This window comes from Pan troglodytes, chromosome 11, assembly GCF_028858775.2.
Source record: "Pan troglodytes isolate AG18354 chromosome 11, NHGRI_mPanTro3-v2.0_pri, whole genome shotgun sequence".
Lineage (NCBI taxonomy): Eukaryota > Metazoa > Chordata > Mammalia > Primates > Hominidae > Pan > Pan troglodytes.
Genome location: NC_072409.2, coordinates 2,205,589 through 2,225,703, shown reverse-complemented (window position 1 = coordinate 2,225,703; position 20,115 = coordinate 2,205,589). Strand labels below are relative to the sequence as shown.

At 54.2% G+C, this 20,115-nt stretch overlaps 1 protein-coding gene across 2 annotated transcripts in view; it reads right to left on the bottom strand.

Annotated features, from left to right (window-relative positions):
- Positions 1–20,115, bottom strand: part of QSOX2 (quiescin sulfhydryl oxidase 2) — a 38,975-nt gene that overhangs the window by 5,475 nt on the left and 13,385 nt on the right. Inside the window, exons 2-10 of one of the 2 annotated variants that reach the window (XM_016962088.4) lie at positions 14,916–15,016; positions 13,004–13,052; positions 12,150–12,255; positions 11,906–11,996; positions 9,943–10,088; positions 7,336–7,470; positions 6,985–7,114; positions 4,901–5,023; positions 3,450–3,600 (exon numbers count right to left, since the gene is read on the bottom strand). In XM_016962088.4, coding sequence (XP_016817577.3) covers positions 3,450–3,600; positions 4,901–5,023; positions 6,985–7,114; positions 7,336–7,470; positions 9,943–10,088; positions 11,906–11,996; positions 12,150–12,255; positions 13,004–13,052; positions 14,916–15,016 — 1,032 coding nt within the window. The remainder of the gene's footprint in view (positions 1–3,449; positions 3,601–4,900; positions 5,024–6,984; positions 7,115–7,335; positions 7,471–9,942; positions 10,089–11,905; positions 11,997–12,149; positions 12,256–13,003; positions 13,053–14,915; positions 15,017–20,115) is intronic. The other variant, XM_016962089.4, reaches the window with a different exon arrangement.

The following is a 20,115-nucleotide window of genomic DNA, read 5'->3' as shown; positions in this document are numbered from 1 at the left end:
CTCGGCCGCCAGGACCCAAAGGAGCCCTTCCAGGGGCGCCTCACACCTCCCACCAGTCTTCCAGCCATCTGTGCCAGAACGCCCGGAGTGCCGTTCTTCCCCGGGATTTGCCAGCTGGGTGCAGTCTCTCTTGCCTTACAAGCAACTCTCAGGGGCTGGTGCCAGGGCAATGACTCTGCTCATTCTAAACCTGCAGCTGTCGTGTTTGAAAGCCCTGCAGGACACCAGCCCAAGTGGGGACACGGCCTTAGGAAGTGACTCTAAGCTGCTGCCAGCCACGGGCGTGAGGACGTGGAGCAGGTGGGCAGGCACAGGGACGGGTGCACCCACAGCCAGAGTTTGTGCCACCGAACGTATTAACTGACATGGACAGGCTGGGGCGCTTCCGCAGATACTGTGAATGAACAACACACATCTCAAGAAAGCAACGCCTGCCCACAGGTGGCAGGAAGCAGCCAGCACCGCAACCAAGGGGAACCCCTGAGAAAACCAAGGGGGCAGCACGGGGCGGGGCTCGGCAGTCCCCACTCAGACGACTGACACAGGAGCTTGAACGCACAGATAGGAGACCCATGAGATTAAAACAGATTACATGTCAGCATTAAAAAAAGACATGCTTTCGCGAATGAATCCGTCTTCATCGACAGCAGGCCCTGGGGGAGCTTCCCGCGTGAGTGCAGGCCTGACGCTTGTCGTGGCTCCCTGCAAAACACAGCTGCGTGCAGGCCCTGACCTCAGCGTCCTGGTCGGTCCCGAATCCCGACACTTCTTGTTTATTTCACCCAGAAAGGTGAGAGCAGAGCAGAGCAGAGCACCTCCTCCTCAGCCTTGAGCGTGTCCAGGGCAGCTGGGCGGTGTCTCAGATGGGACCGCAGGCGCTGGCCCTGTGACCCGGCCCGTCTGCCCTGCTCTCCTGCCGGGAGGGCTCCACAGACATCTGCCTTGCATCTCCACGTAATCCCCCTCCTCTTCCCCACATCACCGCAGGCGCGGGGCCACCCTAATCTTTAAAGTGGACAAGAACCATAAACCTCTACCTGTGGGAGGATTAGAGGCCTTCGCAGGCATTTTACTAGATGGGGCTTAAACATACAGTAAAGAGAAGAAAAACCTTCCAAGACTTAATCCCGTGGTCGCCTCTGACCCAATTCTCTTGGCAGGAGGCTACTCCTGGAGGCTGCTTCCAATATGCTGATGGGCGGAAGGAGCGCTGAGGGTCTTGCTAGCAGTGTGCTTTGCCATCACACTGCTCTTACAATTCCACTACACTAGGGCTGGTCCTAGAAGAGTTTAAAATCAAATACCCCGGTCACTCAACTTCTCCCCTCGGCCAACACTGTACCCACACTGCCTTCAAGGAGCCGTTCCTCATGCCTGCATGTGCCCGTGTGATCAGAGCAGACGGAAAGGGGGACGGCATGTCAGCTCATCTCCTCACCAGAACTTTCCATGTGTAAACGTGAGGTTTCCTAACTCAGGCTCACGCTTCAGAAGCAGTTTTGTTGTGTTTTTTTTTTTTTTTTGAGACAGTCTTGCTGTTGCCCAGGCTGGAGTGCAGTGGCATGATCTTGGCTCACTGCAACCTCCAGTGCTGGGATTACAGGTGTGAGCCTTGTGCACAGCTCAGAATCAGATTTACATGGTCTGGCTGGGCATTCGGTCGGAATCAGATTTACATGGTCTGGCTGGGCATTCGGTCGGAATCAGGTTTGCATGGTCTAGCTGGGCATTAGATCAGGCAGTGCGGATGCTGTGATTTCAATTTCTGTTTGGACAGCTCCCAAGGTTTCTCCCCAAAAACATACTACTCTTTTTTTCTGTATGATTATGAAAAGGATTTGAGGTTAAAACCCACCCTCTCCCCCAACCAGACCCCCGAGAAGCAGTAATCCAATATCACCTTGAGGAGGGCCAAAACAGATTTTCAGAAGGCCACTATAGTGCCCCCATCCCGGGACACTCTCCCATTAACAGGTGGAATCTATTTCTCTCACCACGAATTTAGGCTGGGTCAACAGGATGCGGCGGAAGTGATACTATGTGACTCCACACTGAGGTGGACTCTCAGGGGGTCCTGCCTGAACCTGGTGCTACTTGGTGGGGAAGCCACGTTCAGGAGTACGAGGCATTCCAAGGTCCCCTGGACTGACCAACTGCCACCAGATGAAGGCAGACACACACGAGTGGGCCCAAGCAGCAACTCACAGAAGAACCGCCCAGCCGAGCCCAGCCCAAACTGCTGATCCACAGCATGATAAGCAAACACAGTGGTGGCTGCTTTAAGCCCCAGCATTTTAGGTTAGTTTGTTATGTGGCAAAAAATAACTGTAAAGGAATTTGAGAATCTTACTGGAAAGAGCGTTGAACTGTGTGAGTCAAGACTCCACTTCGGCTTTGAAGTAAACATTAATGAACCTGAATTACTGCTTCAACTGGGAAGCACACACACAACAAAATTCAGGGGGGATAAAAAATCCAATACATACTTTAGTGTTCTGTGAAGGACAGAAAATTTCTTTTTATCTATTTCCTAGTAATTGAAAATTATTAAATCCAACTTCGAAGTTTTATAGGTTTTAACCCCTTGTGGTGGGCAGCCTCTGCAACGGTCCCCACAGATCACGCCACCTATACTCACGCCTCCTGTAATGTCCTCCCCTTGCGAGTGGCCTAGGCCTGGTGACTGACTAGTAAGCAGAATCTGACAGAGGTGATGGAATATCATCCTCGGATAGGCACCCTCTCACTGGCTTGCTGATGAGGCTTGCTGCCATGATGTGAGCCGCCCCATGGAGAGGCCCTGAGCGTGGCCAGCAGTCAACAGCCAGCATGGAGCTCAGGGCCTTAGGCAAGCCACATGCAAGGAGGCAGGCCCTGCTCTCTGCCCCATGAGGGTGCTGGGAAGCCACTCTCCCAGGTGGGCCTTGGGTGACCCCCCAGGCCCAGCTGACACTCCGACTGCAGCCTGACCAATCCTGAAGAAGAGGACCCAGATGAGGCCATGCCCGGCCCTCAGAAACCGTGAGCTCATAACCGTGCGTGGTTCCCGTGGTTCTGGCTGCTAAATTTTGGGGTGATTTGTTATACAACAGCTGATAATGAGAACACCTCTCCAAACAGATTTCACTTATTCTGTCTTTTTAAAGCAAAAAACAGGGAGTTTACACTGCAGGGAAACTCCCAGCCAGCACTCTTTCTTCTTTATGGTTTATTTTCTGCACGTTAGCCATGCACATCCTTGCAAGTTCTGACAAGGGGAACTCATGGCCCCGCAGCCACAGCCCTGGGTGAGCTGACCGTGTGAGAGGAGTCTGAAGTGCCATTCCCCTGCCTCAGTGCCCTGGCGACATGCTGCCTCCCATACAGCAGTACACGCCTTCGCACACACCGGCTGGGTTAACTTGTTAGGCAGACCATCGGCCCCTCTGGCCTGTATGGGGACACCTTACCTGTGCCAACCAGTGCATCTGGGTGGGTCGAGGCTTCAACAGTCAAAGTGTGGAACAGTTTCCAGAGAGAACACGGGTAACCCCTCAACTCAGATCGGCTTCCTTGACATCCAACCCACTTTATGTGATTAGTAAGGAATATTCCAGAAATCTGAAAAACAAACAAACAAACAAAAAAACCCCAAAGAATAAAAGATAATTGTTGAAATTAAAAACAGTCGACAGCTGCCTTCTTGACTGGGGGGGGTGGATAATGGGGGTGTGGTTTACTGAAGCTGTATCAACTGTACACATAAGATCTGTGCCTCCTACCATATGCAAATTTAAATTCAATAAAACAAAAGAGAGGAAATGGTCTCCTTTACTAAAGGAGCTCTCAAGCCAATCTCTGAAGAGAGAGTTCTTCTATATCTTGATAAACCAGTAATATTAAGCATAAAATGTATACACTTTTTCTTTTAAATTAGAATTAGTTGTAAGGACAGTATTAAGAGAAAAGGCAACTAACAACAGAAAAAAGCTCAACTGTCAAATAATTCTTGGCCAGAACAAACAAGGTGTGTTCACTTTGAAAAAGCAATAGGGTGGCCATCAGAGTGGGTGACTGCTGGACCAGGAGGGCTGAGAGCCCCGGGCAGATTACGCTGGGTTTGGTTTCGTGTCTCATCAACCTTTTCCTCCCTAAGGACTCCTGAGCCCGGGACGTGCTCTCGAGGGAGATGTCACACGTCGCAGTCACGTGAGAGTGCTCCCATGACCTCAAGCTCGGAGTAGAGTCAAGGTGGAAGACAGACTCAGGCAAGAAGCCCGGCACCGTCTGCTTCTCAGCTGCAGCCAGCAAATGACAAAGCTGGCAAAATCACGGCACGACAAGCGCACCTTACAGGATTCCCAGAAGATCTGCTGTGTGCCACTGACCACGCGGGCGTCGGACAAGCAGCACGCTGGGTTTACTGCCCGCGAGTAAACACTCTGGGGGCCACAGAGAAGCTGCTGATCTGGACTAAGGAGGGAACGGCAGGACGGAGTGCCAGGACCTCTTGGGGTGCTGGTCCCCTGAGCGAAGACTGGCACCTGCTGGCACCTGGTCTTGGGGAAAGCTCTGGAAAGGCTGCCACACTTACTGAATACATCAGTTTTCGTCAGATTGGCTTACTAAAAATTTAAAAAGCCCAAGTACTACGTTGCTTGAGAAAACCCCATTTTGTCCAAAGGACAGGTGGTCACAGTGCACTTTTGGTGAGCTGTCCTTAAACTGAAGTCCCAGCATGACGCTGCCAAGGCAGACAGGAGGCCATGGCCATGATGCTGTCGTGGAGACAGTAAGTCGCTGCTCCCCTTCCTCACAGCGGAGCCCGGGCCCCGAGCAGGGAGATGCACCAGCTAAGGGCAAGGGAAGGAAGGCGAGGGAAGGAGGGTGCAGCGTGGCTGGCGAGGGTTCTGGGGCTCACCCGCATCTTGTTGTTGACCAGGTCGAGCACGGCGTTGTAGGGGATCCTGTCCAGGGGAAGGCTGGCCAGCCACTCCTGCAGCATCTCCAACAGCTTCTTGACTGGCGGCCGTCCAGGGAACAGCTGCATGAGGAAGGAGCCACCTGAGAGCTACAGACCCAAACCCGGGCCCGCCCCCACCGCGGGGGGCACAGCACCTCCGAAGACAAGCATTCCATCCGCAGACGGGCTGAACCTAGGACGGGGCCTCTCAGAACTCGGGTTTCTCTGATGGGAGGCAGGAAACCCAAGGGGCCATGGGGTGGGCATCTAGCCTGCGCCTCTCCCCAGGACAGCCTGTGCCCACGGCCATGCCTTTCTCCAGCCCGTGCCTGCAGCTCACCCACCTGCGCCCACGGCCTCGCTCCCGCCAGGTGACAGGCAAGGTCACGGTGTGTGACTCATCATGGAGCTGGCGGGGGCTTGCTGATTTATTCTGCCTTCCTCACGAGGAGCTGTGCTGACCCCGCCTGCCCGCCCGCTGGGCTTCCCCTCTGCCGTCACTGACTGTATGAAGGGCGCACGGCAGTGCACACGCGCCGGCAGCCGGGGCTAACTGCCTATGGGCTTGTGTGGGCCGTGAGGCTGGCCGACATCAACACAGCTTGGGGAGGCGTCTGGCTGAGAAGATCCCAGGGCTCTGTCTTTTTAGGAGAAACTCTGATCAGCTGCTGCACCACAAACTGTGCAAAACATAGGCTGCCGACAGAGCTCCGAAAACCCGAGCTGAAATCTCACGGGTGGCAATGCCAGACCAGAAACGCCAGCCACCAAAAGAGCTCCTCAAACCCGAGCTGAAGCTCACAGGTGGCGATGCCAGACCAGAAACGCCGGCATCTTCAGCTCAGTCCAATATATTTTCTCCCGTGTAGGTTAAAAAGTACCGTGATTAATTTACCAGAATCAAATTTATTTTGGACATCCAAGTAAACTTCAGAAAAATATTAAGAATAACTTATTAATACCCTGGCCTCAGGAGTTGCCCAGAGCACAAGTGTAAAAGCTCCAAGCCTAACTAGACTAAGGGGAAGACGGAGAAGCGGGGAGAGGAGAGCAGGTCTGCCTAGCGACAGCTGTGCGACTGCAGCGAATTAGCTGGCCGGCGGCCACCACCACTAAGAGCCACACTGTCCTCCACTAATATGATGGACAGATTAGCAGGACACTTTCTTAAAGGAAATGAGGCCAGCTAGAGATTTCTGAACTCTGGATGGCACCGTGGGGGAAAAACCTGCCTGGGCAATGTTCATGCATTCATCTGAGGCACTTCCAGTCCTTCAAGATTTCCTGTACTTTTCACAAATCACTTTGTAAGTAAACTCTATCCAGAGTGCTCACTATAAATTATTCTATCATGCATCTTATTTTTGGCAAGAGAAATATTTTAAGCCTAAGCCTTCTTGTCATTTAGACAGTAACAAGCAACCGAGCTCATGGAGTTACACCTGGCCACCTCCCTGGCTGGTCCTCTTCAGCCTGACCCTGGGCATGGCCAGGCCTGAGCTCTGTTGGGTTGCATCTCTGCCCGCTCCTGGCGACCCCCTCAGTGGTCTCAGACACATCTGTGCTGGTGATGGTGCTGAGCGTGAAGCTCCCAGGACCCCTCCCTGAACCTGGCTGGCGGGGCAGATGCACACCCCACCTGGATCTGCACAGCCCTTGCCTCTCCCTCTCCCCCCAGCCCCCGTGCAGCGCTCCTCTGAGAGCCAGCTGAGGTGTGGGCCTCCGCTCCCTCCTCCATCTACTCTCCAGGCAGCCAGAGCTGGGCTTTTCCAGCAGGTGCTCGGCTCACGCCCCCGCCCCTCTCTACACCCACCACCCCAGCCCCAGTGCTGGGAACAGCAGTGGACGCCGGAGGCACTCGGGAAATGGGTGGAATGAGTTGGGGCGCGGGCCTGGGCGACAAAGCAAGGTGGAGAGCACCTCAGCGGAGCTGGCGGAGCCCCCGCAGTGTCCGGAGCCCCCGCAGTGTCCGACGCCCCCCAGGGCCCACTCTGTGCAGAGCCAAATTCCCACATGCAGCCCAGACCAGCACCGTCCCAAACCTTGGCCAAGACGGTCACAAAGTCCTTGAGCGTCTTCAGCTCTGCGCCGGCCAGGGACTTGTGGGCTGCCAGCTCCACCCGCAAGAGGTAGTGTAGCCCTGACTCCAGGTCCGCCGTGTACAGCTTCGACCTAGGACGGGATATGGCAGCGTCAGGGAATGCCCAACCTTTCCCTCCACAGCAAGTCTCCCTGTCCTGGCTCCTCCCCACAGACTCCCAGGGCCCCTGGGAAGGCTCCTGAGCGGCTCTCAGCGGCTGGGGTGGGTTTCTGAGTAAACCCGCCCTGCAAGCACGCAGCCTTCGGTCTACACGCACTGTCTCCGGGGGCTTCAGTTCAAGAGGAACACTTGCTTGTCAAATTCTCTCCAAACCACGATTTCTGAATTTTCTTCTTTGTGTGGCTTTTCAGGCAAGGGAAGCGATTTTTTCCTCACATCCGGCAATGACTTCAAATAAGACGAAAAGAAGGCCCGCAGAGGCTTCACGCTGTGAGAGAGGGGAGGGCAAAGGTGAGAAGAGCCTCCTTTATAAAATCCTGAAGTAGGAGCCGTGGCATTCAGGACAGCTCTGGGCCACCCCTTTCATCCTTCGGGCATTTATTGGGGCATGGGAGTCAGTGGGAACAGCTGACACCCCGCCTGGGCTCCGGCTGCGCTTCCACCTGGGGGATAAGAGACACACCAAATCCACAGATTTACAACCAGTTCCAGTTGTAATAAGTACTATGACTCATTTATGTTTGTGGGGACCTTAAGGCGTTTTGTAAAGCTGGGTTGAGCATCTGCCAAGATGAGCTTTATTCTGACTGCGATTTCCAACATGCCTAAGAGCCTTCACCGACGCGCCCACAATCTGCCAGCCCTGAGTGAGGCATCTGGAAGTCGGGGCCTGGGGTGGACGTCAGCCCCTCCCTGATGTCAGGCCCCTGAGCTCCCTGTGTGCCCACCCTGTGTGGACAGGGTGGAGCTGAGCCCCCTGTGTGCCCACGCTGTGTGGACAGGGCGGAGCTGCCTTCTGAGGACACCCTCAATGCCATTATTGAGCACTTCAGTGTGACGTGGAGCTTGTTTCCAAAGACAGAATGTAGCAGTGCTATTTGCAAAAACATTAAAATATCTATAAAAATATTAACATTATTTGACACTAAGAAGTTGTCTAGATGATACTTTTAACACTAAACAAACATCTGGCAGTGGTTCAGGCCGCTCTGCCAAGTGCAGTGCTGTGCCCCAGGCCTGGAATGGGCCACCTCGTTGGCAGAGCCGGGCCCCCAAGCACTCAGAGCATCTCCCAACAAGCTCAATGGCCTCTGTGGTTACCCTGAATTCCAGCTTTATCTTTTTTATTTTCACTCATTTATCTATTTTTGAGACAGGATCTTGCTCTGTTGCCCAGGCTGGAGTGCAGTGGTGCAATTTCAGCTCACTGCAGCCTCAACCTCCTGGGCTCAAATGATCCTCCCACCTCAGCCCCTTGAGTAGATGTGGCCACAGACACACTCCACCACGCCCAGCTAATGTTTTATTTGTCATAGGCTGGAGTCTCACTATCAACCTGGGCTGGTCTCAGACTCCTGGGCTCAAGTAATCCTCTCATCTCAGCCTCTGAAAGTGCTGGGATTACAGGTGTGAGCCTGGCCTCTTTTTCAAAAGGAAAGAAAAACACTTAAGAAACTGCGGTGTTCTGGGCTTCTGTAAGGCGCCCTCTATGCCCCAGTCGATCTTTGAGGAGGCTGAACTGGAAGCCCCAAGAGACAGGAAACACGTCCTATCTTCTCACTGCTGTGTCCCTGCACCTCGGAGCCCGGCGTGGTGAGTCACCAAGAGCCGCAAAGTCAACCGTGGCTAAACCAGCACATGCTGGAAGGCTGCAGGTGCTGCAACTTCAGGCCAGGGGAAGGGGCCACCCAGTGTAGGGCAGGCTAGCCTCACGCTGTCCTTCTCCCCAAGGTGAGGAGGAGGCCGGGGCCTCTCCAGCCTCAGGACGTTACTTAACTTTCTCAACCATTTTTCATTTTCTTTCTTTTTTTTTTTGAGACGGAGTCTGACTCTGTCGCCCAGGCTGGAGTGCGGTGACAGGATCTCAGCTCACTGCAGCCTTGACCTTTGAGGCTCAAGTGATCCTCCCACCTCAGCTTCCTGAGTAGCTGGGACTACACTGGCACACCACCAGATCTGGCTAGTCTTTTTTTTAGCATAGATGGGGTCTTACTATGTTGCCCAGGCTGGTCTGGAACTCCTAGACTCAAATGATTCACCTGTGCCCAGCCTCATTTTTCTCACTGTTCTTTTTCTAACCTGATTCAAGTTGTTTACTTTTTCATTGGGCTTATCCAAGGGGCACACAGGCACTCCACGCAGAGGCAAAGGGCTTATCCTCATGAGGGGCACACAGGCACCCCACGCAGGGGCGAAGGGCTTATCCTCATGAGGGGCACACGGGCACTCCACGCAGAGGCGAAGGGCTTGCCAAGGTTCTGCAGTTCTTAGAGAAAGAGCAGAACGTGAGGGGCAGGGCCTGGTGCCCACCCCTACTTCTCATTCTGCAGAGGTGGGCACGTGGGCTCGTCTGCCAGCCCCAGACACAGACCAAACTGCATCCCAAGAGTCCACCCAGGGCAGGGTTTTAAGAGCATCAGCTGCTCCCAAAGCCCCGGCCCAGCAGCCCTCATGCATGTGCTGGTTTAGCCACGGTTTCCTCTGCGGCTCTTGGTAAGTCACCACGCCAGGCTCCTCCTAGGTGCGGGGACACAGCAGTGAGAAAACAGAAATCCACGAAAACACAGCACAGATCAGCAATACCCAAGGGCTGAGAGCCAGGGCCCAAATCTGCACAGGGAAGCGAGGCGGAGGGGCCAGGGCTCCCCCGATCTCACACCAGACTTGCACTGTCTACTCGGAGCCTCTGTCCGGTAACTCCGCACGGCACGGGGTTCCCAGACCCCACCCGGGCACTCACACGTTAATCAATCCATGCGACCCATTTGGGTAGATCAGGTAACACGAAGGGACTGAAGAAACACCAAGTTTCTCCAGAAATGCTTTGTCCCCGTCCAGCGCTCGGGTCACCACGATGCTCTCATACGGGATCAGGTCTAAGATCACCTGGGGGATGAGAACACAATGACACTTCCACAGGGGCTAGCAGTTTCTCAGAAAACACGACGTGCAGATACATGGCCTTGCAGGGAACCTTTCACAAAAGGGCATGAAGCCTGTTCCCCTGCAGGCAAGACCCTCACTCAAATCTTCACTCTCATTGCACTTTAAGGCAACTGACGGCACACACGCCATGAGCAGAAACCACGGTCTTATTCGGCAATTTTACAAACCCATCAAAGAAAACACTTATCCGCGAATTTGCACTTGACTTTCTAAAACCAGCGCGCCCCCCCCAACACTGATACTGGTCAAGTGAGTCCCTGCACACGGCAGCCACACCCCACGGCCTCGCACTCCCGTCCCGCGTGTGGAAGCTTCGTGGCCGGGGCAGCAGGCCTCGTGCTGCCGCTCCTCCCCAGCCACCTGCTCCTGTCTGGTTCTGCTCAGGCTGAAGGGGCAGCAACAGGGTCTCCATGGCAGAGAGACCACAGGAGTGGCATCTCAGGATTTTGGAAGAAACCCCGCGTGCGCCACCACCACATTGGGCGTACGTTTTTCCTTCTCTTAACAGAGCAACAAAACCAGCTGCTCCTCAAACCAAGGGCCCTGGCTAAAGGTGTGAACTGGGCGCCCCGCGTGGCCGTGCGTCTCCTGAGCTGGGTGTGTCTGCGAAGAGCTGATCGCTACTCTGGGGCCACACTGGTCTCTGCTCTGGGTCATGCCGTGACTCTGTGCTGAAGAGCACTCCTCCTGCACGAGTGGAGCCTGGCTGCCCCGAACACACCAGCATGCCAGGCAGGTAGGGGAGCGTGCCCGGCACCAAGACGGGCCCACACCCGCCTCTTCTCGGGGGAACACCTGCCTCTGGTCTGCGTGTGTGGAGGCCCCGCCCGAGACAGCAAGGGCACGAGGGGCCTTGGGACAGGGGTGAGGGGTCTGGGAGAGCCACACACTGCTAGCGGTTCCTCAGCCCTCCACAGAGAATCCTGGCCAACCATCTGGAGGCAGCCTGGCGTCACCATCAAACCTGGAGGGGGTGGTGCTGGGGTGCCAGGAGGGCAGCCAGGGTACAAAGCGAGACGGTCACAGTGCAGGTGTCTGCAGCTGCCTTCCCAAGTGCGTCTCCAAAAGCCCTCGCAGGGGCAAAGCTGTTTCCTACATTCACCGCAAGGCCCCCCCCAGTGGACAGAAAAACAGTCGCCTATCAAGTTGCCAGGAGGAAGAGGAGCTCAGGGTGGGTGCTGGGCGAGCGCATGTGCGGTGAGGCCTTTCTCTCGTCTCCGGGAAGACTGTCAGCAATAATGACTCCCCGTGAGCTGCCCCTGCACCTGGTCCCTGGACCTTATTTAGACTTGGCCAGAAGCAAGGCTTCAGAACTGTACGTGTGAAATCAAAGTATGATGATAGAAACGACGTTTTACAGAATCTTGGATTTGGCAAAAATGTTGAGAGTTCAGAATATGGCAACGAAAAAAATCTTAGTAATAATGCATACAAAATACAGAACGACCTCAAGGTGAGCCGGGCGTGTCATAAAAACGAGATCTTCTGCAAAACCCCCTCTTAGTTTCAAACCTAGGGTCAGGCCACCTTCTGAACCCCTCCCACCGCCAAGCTCTCTCATCCTAACAGTCTTCTCCAGACACCAGTGACTTTGCTGAGTAACATTAACTAAGCTTCTGATAATGAACAAGACCTAAAGCCACGGACAGGACACGAGATGCCGACACAGTGACCGGCACCTGCAAATCTCATCACAGATCCACCGCCAACCCCAATCACACCACGTGTGACACCTGGAGCCCACGCAGAGGCCGTACCTCCCGTCCAAGGTAGGAGCTGTTGCTTTCAAAGACAATAGCCACGTAATGGCTGCCACGGTTGTCAAGAAGGGAAAGAACATCACTGGGCCTTTCAAGAGGAAAAAAAGAGGCTTTTAGTGCCGTCAACAGCAGCGAGTTGGCCACCACATCCCAGTGGCCACATCACTTAATAGAAACCTATTACGTTTCTTGCACAGTTCAACACGAGTCTAACGGCCGCCTTCTTCATGGAGCTACTCACTGAATGGGGTCTAGGCGCGGGCAGGCAGGGGGCCGGCTTCCTTCCGTGTGGTTCTGCAGGAAGTCAATCATCGTCTGTCTGACTGTTCGCAGCTCTCGGTCAGGTCCTGCCGGAAGCACACCAGGGTCAGAGCTGTGTGTGCGGCTGTCCTCGCGGGGCAGGCTTACACCCAGGGACAGCAGCCCCGTCCCAGCCTGGGGCCCAAAGACAGCAGGGTGCGGGTGGCAGCAACATGTGCAATCCCAATGGGTGTGCCCAATGCCACCCACAGGCGTGGTACAGACAGCGCTGGATTCACACAACTGGAGACCACACAGCAATGAGACAAGCATGGGTGGGCCACAGGGACAGGCAACAGAGGCAGATGGCAAGACATGGCACTGCGAGGAGCAGGCCAGGCGGCTCCACTGGGTCACTCACAGGCAGAGCCCCCCCAGGGCGCGGAGAGGAGCAGGCCAGGCAGCTCCACCGGGTCCCTCACAGGCAGAGCCCCCCAGGGTGTGGCCTGCGGGGTCTGATCACACTCTGGGCGATGCTCGCCTGGGTGGGATTGTTTGTAAAAATTCATTGGGTGGGTACATGTGATCTGTGCACATCTCCAAATATTTTTACAATAAAAAATTTACTCTGAAAAAGTTTTTACTACAATATTTGCCAAGCAAGGCAAAGCACAAAATGAAAATTTCTCTTTGAAACTATTAATATCTGAACTCTTAAGGGAAAGCAGGCAGGAAGGTCAGCAGAGGGAAAGGTGCTGACCCAGGCTGGGAGCTCCCCAGGCTCTGGGACTGTGTGTCTTTAGCAGGTTTATGAGGGGAATCTCAGGGACTAAAATACAATGCTTATGTCCTTACCTTTAAAATTTTCTCCAGTTGTAAACTCCTTTGTAAATGCTTTAAAATACTAAGAGGAAAAACACAGAACAAGTAAGAGGCAGCCTTGCATGGGCATCTGCATGTGTTTAAGCAACAAAACGCCCGTCACCTTAGAGGGAGCTTTACTCAATTTCCTTCGGGAAGTTTTCATAAATTGATGACAAACCACACACTTCTCCGTGTCTTTGTGCATATTAATGTTTCCTGTCAGATTTACGAGGGGGCTAAGGTTAGCTCCAATCAGCATTCCCATCATTTACATTTTCTGACCCAACAGGGCTAGAAGCAAGACGGTTCAACTGGGCTGGAATCATAAAAGACACCGCTCTCTGGGACTTGGTAGTGAGCGTATGTCTTAATGGTTAGCTGTAGCGTTAGCTGTGACAACACGGAGGATGTGCAGGAGGAGGAGACACCACGCAGTATCTCTGAGTGGATGATTAGGTTCTTATGTTAACATTAAAAACTTTCTTCATCAAAGGGTACGTTAGAGACAGCGACGAGACAAGGTTACAGGATGGCGGAGATGAGGTCGGTAAGAAAAGCACTGGCCAGCTAAGAGGGAAACGTGCAGATGACAGGAAGACACTTCACCCGTGACACCCACGGCCCACAAAGCCAGATGTGCTGGCACTGCAGCCGCCAGGGAAATGCAAACGAAGCCGCCAGTGCTTCCTGCTGCACTGCTCCCTGGGCGAGCACGAAACTGCCTGACACTGCTGGCCTGCAGGTCTGTTGTGCACAGACCCGGTTCGCGGCCCAGTGGCTTCTCTCCCAGCCTCAGCTCTCCCCGTGCCCGGGAATGCGCACAGCAGCGCCGTTCAAAGCCACCAAAGCCCGGAAGAGCCCACACGCCTGGCAACGGGGGGTTCTGGTTCTCAGAGTGACGTCACTGGACAATCCCATCCAATGAGCATCGTAGTGGATCTGGGCAATGTCCCATTAAGTAACAGAAAGAGGGCCCGAAAGTTTACATACAGCACAGTGTGACCTGTGTCTGAAGCAAAATCAAAATACAACAGGAAGCCATGCTGACGTAATCACACGCGGAGGCAGGCAAGCAAGTGTGCGACACAGGCCCCGAGAGGCCCTGGGGCAGGGCTGACACCGGTGCCGCCCAGCGTGGCACCTGTTGGGGCAGGACCGCAGGTGCTGCCAGCACAGTGAAAACAACAGCCCCCAAAATACAAGCGAAGCCACCATGACATGACACCACACCACACAGCAAGGCACCAGGGCTGACAAGGACGGAGTTTTACTCAAATTGACAAAGCTTCCCAGGAAGTGGGCCCAAGGCGCCCACGTTTCTGGAGATGTCCATGTCAAGGCACGCAGGAGGCAGTGGCACCCGCGGGTACGCACACGCTATGCACGGGCCTGCAACAGGGTCACAGGTACCTCCGCCCCCTAGTGGGAGCAATGGGCACAGCCTTGTCTGCAGGGCTGACTTTGGCTGGGGAAGGCAGAGGCCCTGTGCCTGTGTGTGCGTGTGTGTGTGCATGAGTGTGCATGTGTGAGAGCCCCATGGTACACGGACCACACGTGTGGCTTCAGGCTGGGGTGCCAGCCCTTGCACTCCCGGTCTCCTTGCGCCCCCTGGCCGTGCAGGCTGCAGGGGGTCTTTTCACGCATCCCCTCCATGTGACTGGGTCTGTGTGAGCGTGGACAGTCCCACAGACACTTCCACAGCACAACAGGGTGGAACAAGAGCTGCCCCCACCAAACATCAGCTCCTACAATTCCTACGAAGTTCCAAGGAGAGAGCCAGAGAAGCCAAAAACACAGGCACTATGATGTGGCGAATTTCAACGGACAAGCAACCGCGTGGTACTTACCCAGAAGGTGGGGTAGAAGGTGAATTTCAACGGACAAGCAGCCGCGTGATACTCACCCGGAAGGTGGGGTAGAAGTGGATGTCATAGTCATGGCACACGGCCTGGTTCTTCTCTTCCATGCAGTCCAGAGCTGCGACGCGGATGGCACTGGCCCAGTCTGAAAAGCAGGAGCATGACCTTCAGTGTGGTGAGCACTGGACTCCCGGGAAGCCCAGGATCCAGCAGTCCCCACTCCAGGCTGCGGCCACCTGCGAGACCAGCCCACCTGCCCCCTCTAGGTCATCAGTTAGGCCCTCACCACACAGAGCGTCTATGTGGAGCTAGGAGAGAGAACTCCGCCAACAGCACGATGCCTCTCCTACCACAGATGGTCACAGAACACGCGGATTTGTGCTGAACCTGCACATCACGGAGCAGGGACAAGGCTGTGGGCCCCTAATTAAATGACCCCCTGATGGATGAAAGCGCTGGTAACAGAAGCGGCTGTCAGCGGCCAGCACTTAGTCAGGACAGCAAGCAAGTACGTGCAGATTAATCAGATACGGTCCAGGCTGTTTGGCAAAAACATTCCCGTGTTCTCACTCCAGCGAGTACTGGCAGCATCTGAGCAGGGTCTTTCAAGGCAAGGATGCGTGCACAGACACATGTGAAGGGGTTTCCAACACCATCCCAGACACTGCCCGCAAACCCTGGAACACCTATGCCATTTTGGGGAGGCTAAAAGGAACCATAAATTTTTTTGTTCCTATCTCTAAAGTTTTTGCTATGGAAAATTTCTAACATGCAAATAAAATAGAGATAAAAATGTAACAAATCCCACACATTCTACCTCTTGGATCAATAATTATCAGCTCAAGGTGAATCCTGTTTTGCCAAAGTCTCCACCCACTTTCAGAACTGTCCCACAACAAATCTCAGCACGTCATTTCTACACAAAACCCACCAGGCTTTGCCTCTGAAAGATGAAGGCTCTCCACTGGGCATGGTGGCTCATGCCTGGAATCCCAGCACTTTGGGAGGCCGAGGCGGGCAGATCGTTTAAGCTCAGGAGTTTGAGACCAGCCTGGGCAACATGGTAAAACCCTGTCTCTAAAAAAAAAATACAAAAAATTAGCTGGGTGTTGGTGGCGCACACCTGCGGTCCCAGCTACTGGAGAGGCTGAGGTGGGGGGACCGCTTGAGCCCGGAAGGCACAGGCTGCAGCGAGCCGGCGACAGGTGGAGGCTCCACCTTAAGAAAAAAAAAAAAAGTCCCTATTTGTTCGTTTAAAGTTTGTTTGAATCAAGATCCCAGTGAGGCTTGTTGGTTACTGCTGGTGGGTCCTGGCACTTTCCTTCTCTGGGTTTGACTGACAACATCCCGGACTCCTGGCATTTCTGTAACAGGGCACTCAGATCTAGATTCTTGTCTGATTTGTTTGGTGAGATTACTTTGTAGGTAGTGGAACATGCTTCCACCCAGAGGCAAGCGACGCCTCTCTCCTTAGTGATCACGACCTAAATGCATTAATGCACCAGGGCTGCAGTGAAATGGTGACGTGTCATCTCTCACCGTTTGCTCATGATGAGCTGGGACAATTCTGTGAAGAGAGACCTGCCCTCACTGCAACCCAGCGGAACGACTCACATGAGGAAGGGGAGTGCCTGGCTCGTGCTTCAGTCACCAGTATCAAAGTCATGGTTTCTGAAGCTGACCAGTGAGGTTTTCTTTTTAAAAGATTTGTGTTCTTCCTCTGGGATGTAAAAATTGCACTGCCAACAATTCACAAATATTTCCTGGCTCCTCACTCTGTAGGGGTCCTTCCAGGCCCTGAGACTTTGAGGGGACAGCCTAAAGGGGCACCATTGGGTCAAGGGATGGGTGCTGGCTATCCTGGAGCCTGGAGGCCTCAGCAGAGTCGGCAGTGTGGCAGGGCACGCCGCACCGTGGGAGAGGCAGGTGCAGAGGCGAGACCCAGGCACCCAGCAAACGGACCTGCCTGGAGGAATGGAGCCTGCCACGTGGGGTGCTGCCCTGGCACAGCCTTGTGACCGGAAGCCCAGTGATTTCTGAACGGGAGGGAACGTTATGTCTGCCTGTCACTGAGATACTGATGAGGCTCTTTTTTGCCTTGTATTCCGATTCTGACCACTTGTCTAAATCAATGATTCCACTATAAGAATCATGTAAAAAGAATAAGAATCTTTTCTGAGAGCGAGCTATGATCTCAAACTCCAGAGGTTCTGTTAAAAGCATGCCTGGAAGAGACGGAACATATCACCAGACTCTGTACAAATATGAAGGCTTGTGTGTGTTAGCGGTTCAGATTGCTATTTTTCTACGTAATATACCACAGCTCTGTTTCAGATACTGGCCTTTTCTCTCTGTAATTTAAAAATAAAAAAGAAAGAAACCTCTTTCAGAAACAATGACCAAATACCGTTCCTGCTTACGCTGGCTAAGTGAAACCAGTTCAGGTTTTGAGGCCACTTTCAGTGGATGAGGGAGAAGCGACACGAGCTCTCTGCATCCCTGGCCACTCCTTGCCCAAGCCTCAGACCACATGGAACTGAGGAAGAAGGGTTCATGCTCTCACCCAGTCAGCGCAGCAGACGGCACGGGACGCGGAAACAGGAGGTGCTCCCAGCAGCCCCGCCGTGGGCAGCTCACGGGCGGACCCCTCCACAGCCCCGGCTCCTCAGCCCATGCATCCTGGCGAAGTGTCTCATTTCTGTGGCCTTTTATCTGGCTCACAATTCCACATGGTTTCACTCTGTTTATTGGGAATTTCTATAACACATTTTTATTCCACACTTTTTTTTAAAAAAAGCACCTTTGTGCCCAGAAAGAACATGTAAGAAACCAAAAAGTTGCTCTGAGAACCCAGACTGCACACACAACAGAATCACGGCCGTGTGACATCATCAAGCCGGCCTAGAAACAGCAAAAACAAAAGACGGGAAGAAGAAAACGTTCCAAGATGTTTGCCAGGATTTGGTTTTCACGGTGGGATCTGGTCCCATCTGTGGTTTCTCAGATTTGTCTTAGGGCATGTTACCTACACAAACAAACACACAGCACATCCCCGCTGCCCCAGGCACTTGCTGGCCACATCACACCCTGCCCTCCTCTGGCCACCTCTCCTGCATTTTTCCTAGTTTCTATCTTCCCGTGGATCTTGGTACAAGGTGGCAACACAGCGCCCTGCACAGCGGCCGTGGAACTCTCCCGGCACCTCAGGTGAAGGCCGCTTGGACAGTCTGGGCCCAGGCCAGGTGGTGCTGCTCTTTTTAAATAACCCTCCTGGCCGGGCGTGGTGGCTCACGCCTGTAATCCTAGCACTTTGGGAGGTCAAGGCAGGCAGATCACAAGGTCAAGAGATAGAGACCATCCTGGCCAACATGGTAAAACCCCGTCTCTACTAAAAATACAAAAATTAGCCGGGCGTGGTGGTGCGTGCCTGTAGTCCCAGCTACTTGGGAAGCTGAGGCAAGAGAATGGCATGAACCCGGGAGGAGGAGGCTGCAGTGAGCCAAGATAGCGCCACTGCACTCCAGCCTGGCGCCAGAGCGAGACTCTATCTCAAAAAACCCTAAAATTAAATAACTCTCCTCAATCTCAGGCAGCGCTAGAGAGAATGTGAAGAGTTCAAATGTGGCCGGTGGGAATGGCTGTCAGCCCTGCAGTAAACAACTCTGTAACACCTGGAATGCAGAATCCCAGGTGCCAAAGGGCTGAGCCCAGGAGGAACAGAGGCATGATCCGACCCAGGCCTCACAACTGCTCTGATTCCTGTGCCCCACTCCCAACAAGCTCATCCACCGCAGGGCGCTGCCCAAAAACACATGAGCCTCAGTAGTCGGCCTCCGTGAAGGCATCCTCATCACGTCGGGCCACAAATCCACCCTGTCACTGGCTCTTCACAGGCTGTCTCCAATGAGGCTTCAGATTCCCAAGACCAAATGTCTGCTGGTTGTTTCTACCTGTTACTCTTCCATGATAAGCAAGTAAACACTCAAATCAAGACTTAAGTACATAATTCTAACATTCTGAACCGAGCTGGAAGGCGCCTGGGAGAGTCCCGGCCTCCAGAGGATCCGCCAGACCCAGCACTGCTCCGCTCACTTGTCCCCTCCTCTCCCCTCCAGCCATGCACAGGCCTGACCTCCGTCCCACCACCCCTGGGCCTCTGCCCTGTCTCCTCCCTGGTGGAACTCTTTCCACTGATCTGTTCCTGGTTGCTTTCCCATCTATTTCACAATTTGAACACAGGTAACACCTCAGCGAGGACTTCCCTGACCCCCTGCCCAGGCCTAGTTTCATTGGCAGGAAAAGCCTCCGACCGGCCTTGTTTCCATGGGAAGTAAATTTACACAGCCCTTTACAGTTGACAAAGCTTTCTGACCAAATTATCTACCATGGGAGTGGCCTGGTGACAAACGCAGGATCCTACAGACGGGGCAACTGATGCTCACAGAGGCCGAGGAAGGCTCCAAAGTCCGTCAGGTCCGCATAGCACACACCTCGAGCGTGGAGGGCAAACGTCCTAACAGGCGTGCCCGACTCCGACTAGCGTGTGACCAGAATACGCCCCCATCCTACCGTGGCGAATGAAGACTCCCCGTCACGCAGGTGACATGCTGCAGCCCAAACATGCATCAGCTACGCCCTGAGGCAAACACCTGTGGAGGAATCATTCCACCAACTCCCTTACAAAGGCTCCCGCAGGACACGCTGCCTCCTTCAACATGTAGAAAACCAAGGCTTTGCAAAAGCAAACGATCTTCATCTTCCCAACATATTTCACACCGTCTCTCCACTAGACCAGAGGGCTCTGCCCTTGGAAGGCAGGGATCCGTGTCCAATCAGCCTGGCGGCCCATCCCCACACACAGGAGGCCCCTGGCCAGTGCTCAGGGGCTTGCGCGAAATGACGCGGCGGAAGGGCAGTGCCCCTCGCAGCCCCACACTGATCGCTCCTTACCCAGCCCGCTACCATGGCCTCCGTGCAGTTTCTTCAGCCCTTAATGCTTTGGAAGCACCCGGACCCACCTTATTCCTTTTGAGCTGCCATCAAAGGCTGTGGTGTGAATGTCACCGCCCCTACTTGGCAGATGAGGACACCGAGCTCCAAGTCCTCAGAGGCCGAGAGAGGGAGAGCGAGCCTCAGGGCCGGCACTCCGCCCCCTCCACCCTCTCCGCCTCCTCCGCGGGTCCCATCTGCCAGGCTCTCCCAGCGAAGAGAAACCTCTGCTCTGGAACTGTCCCACCCACTGAC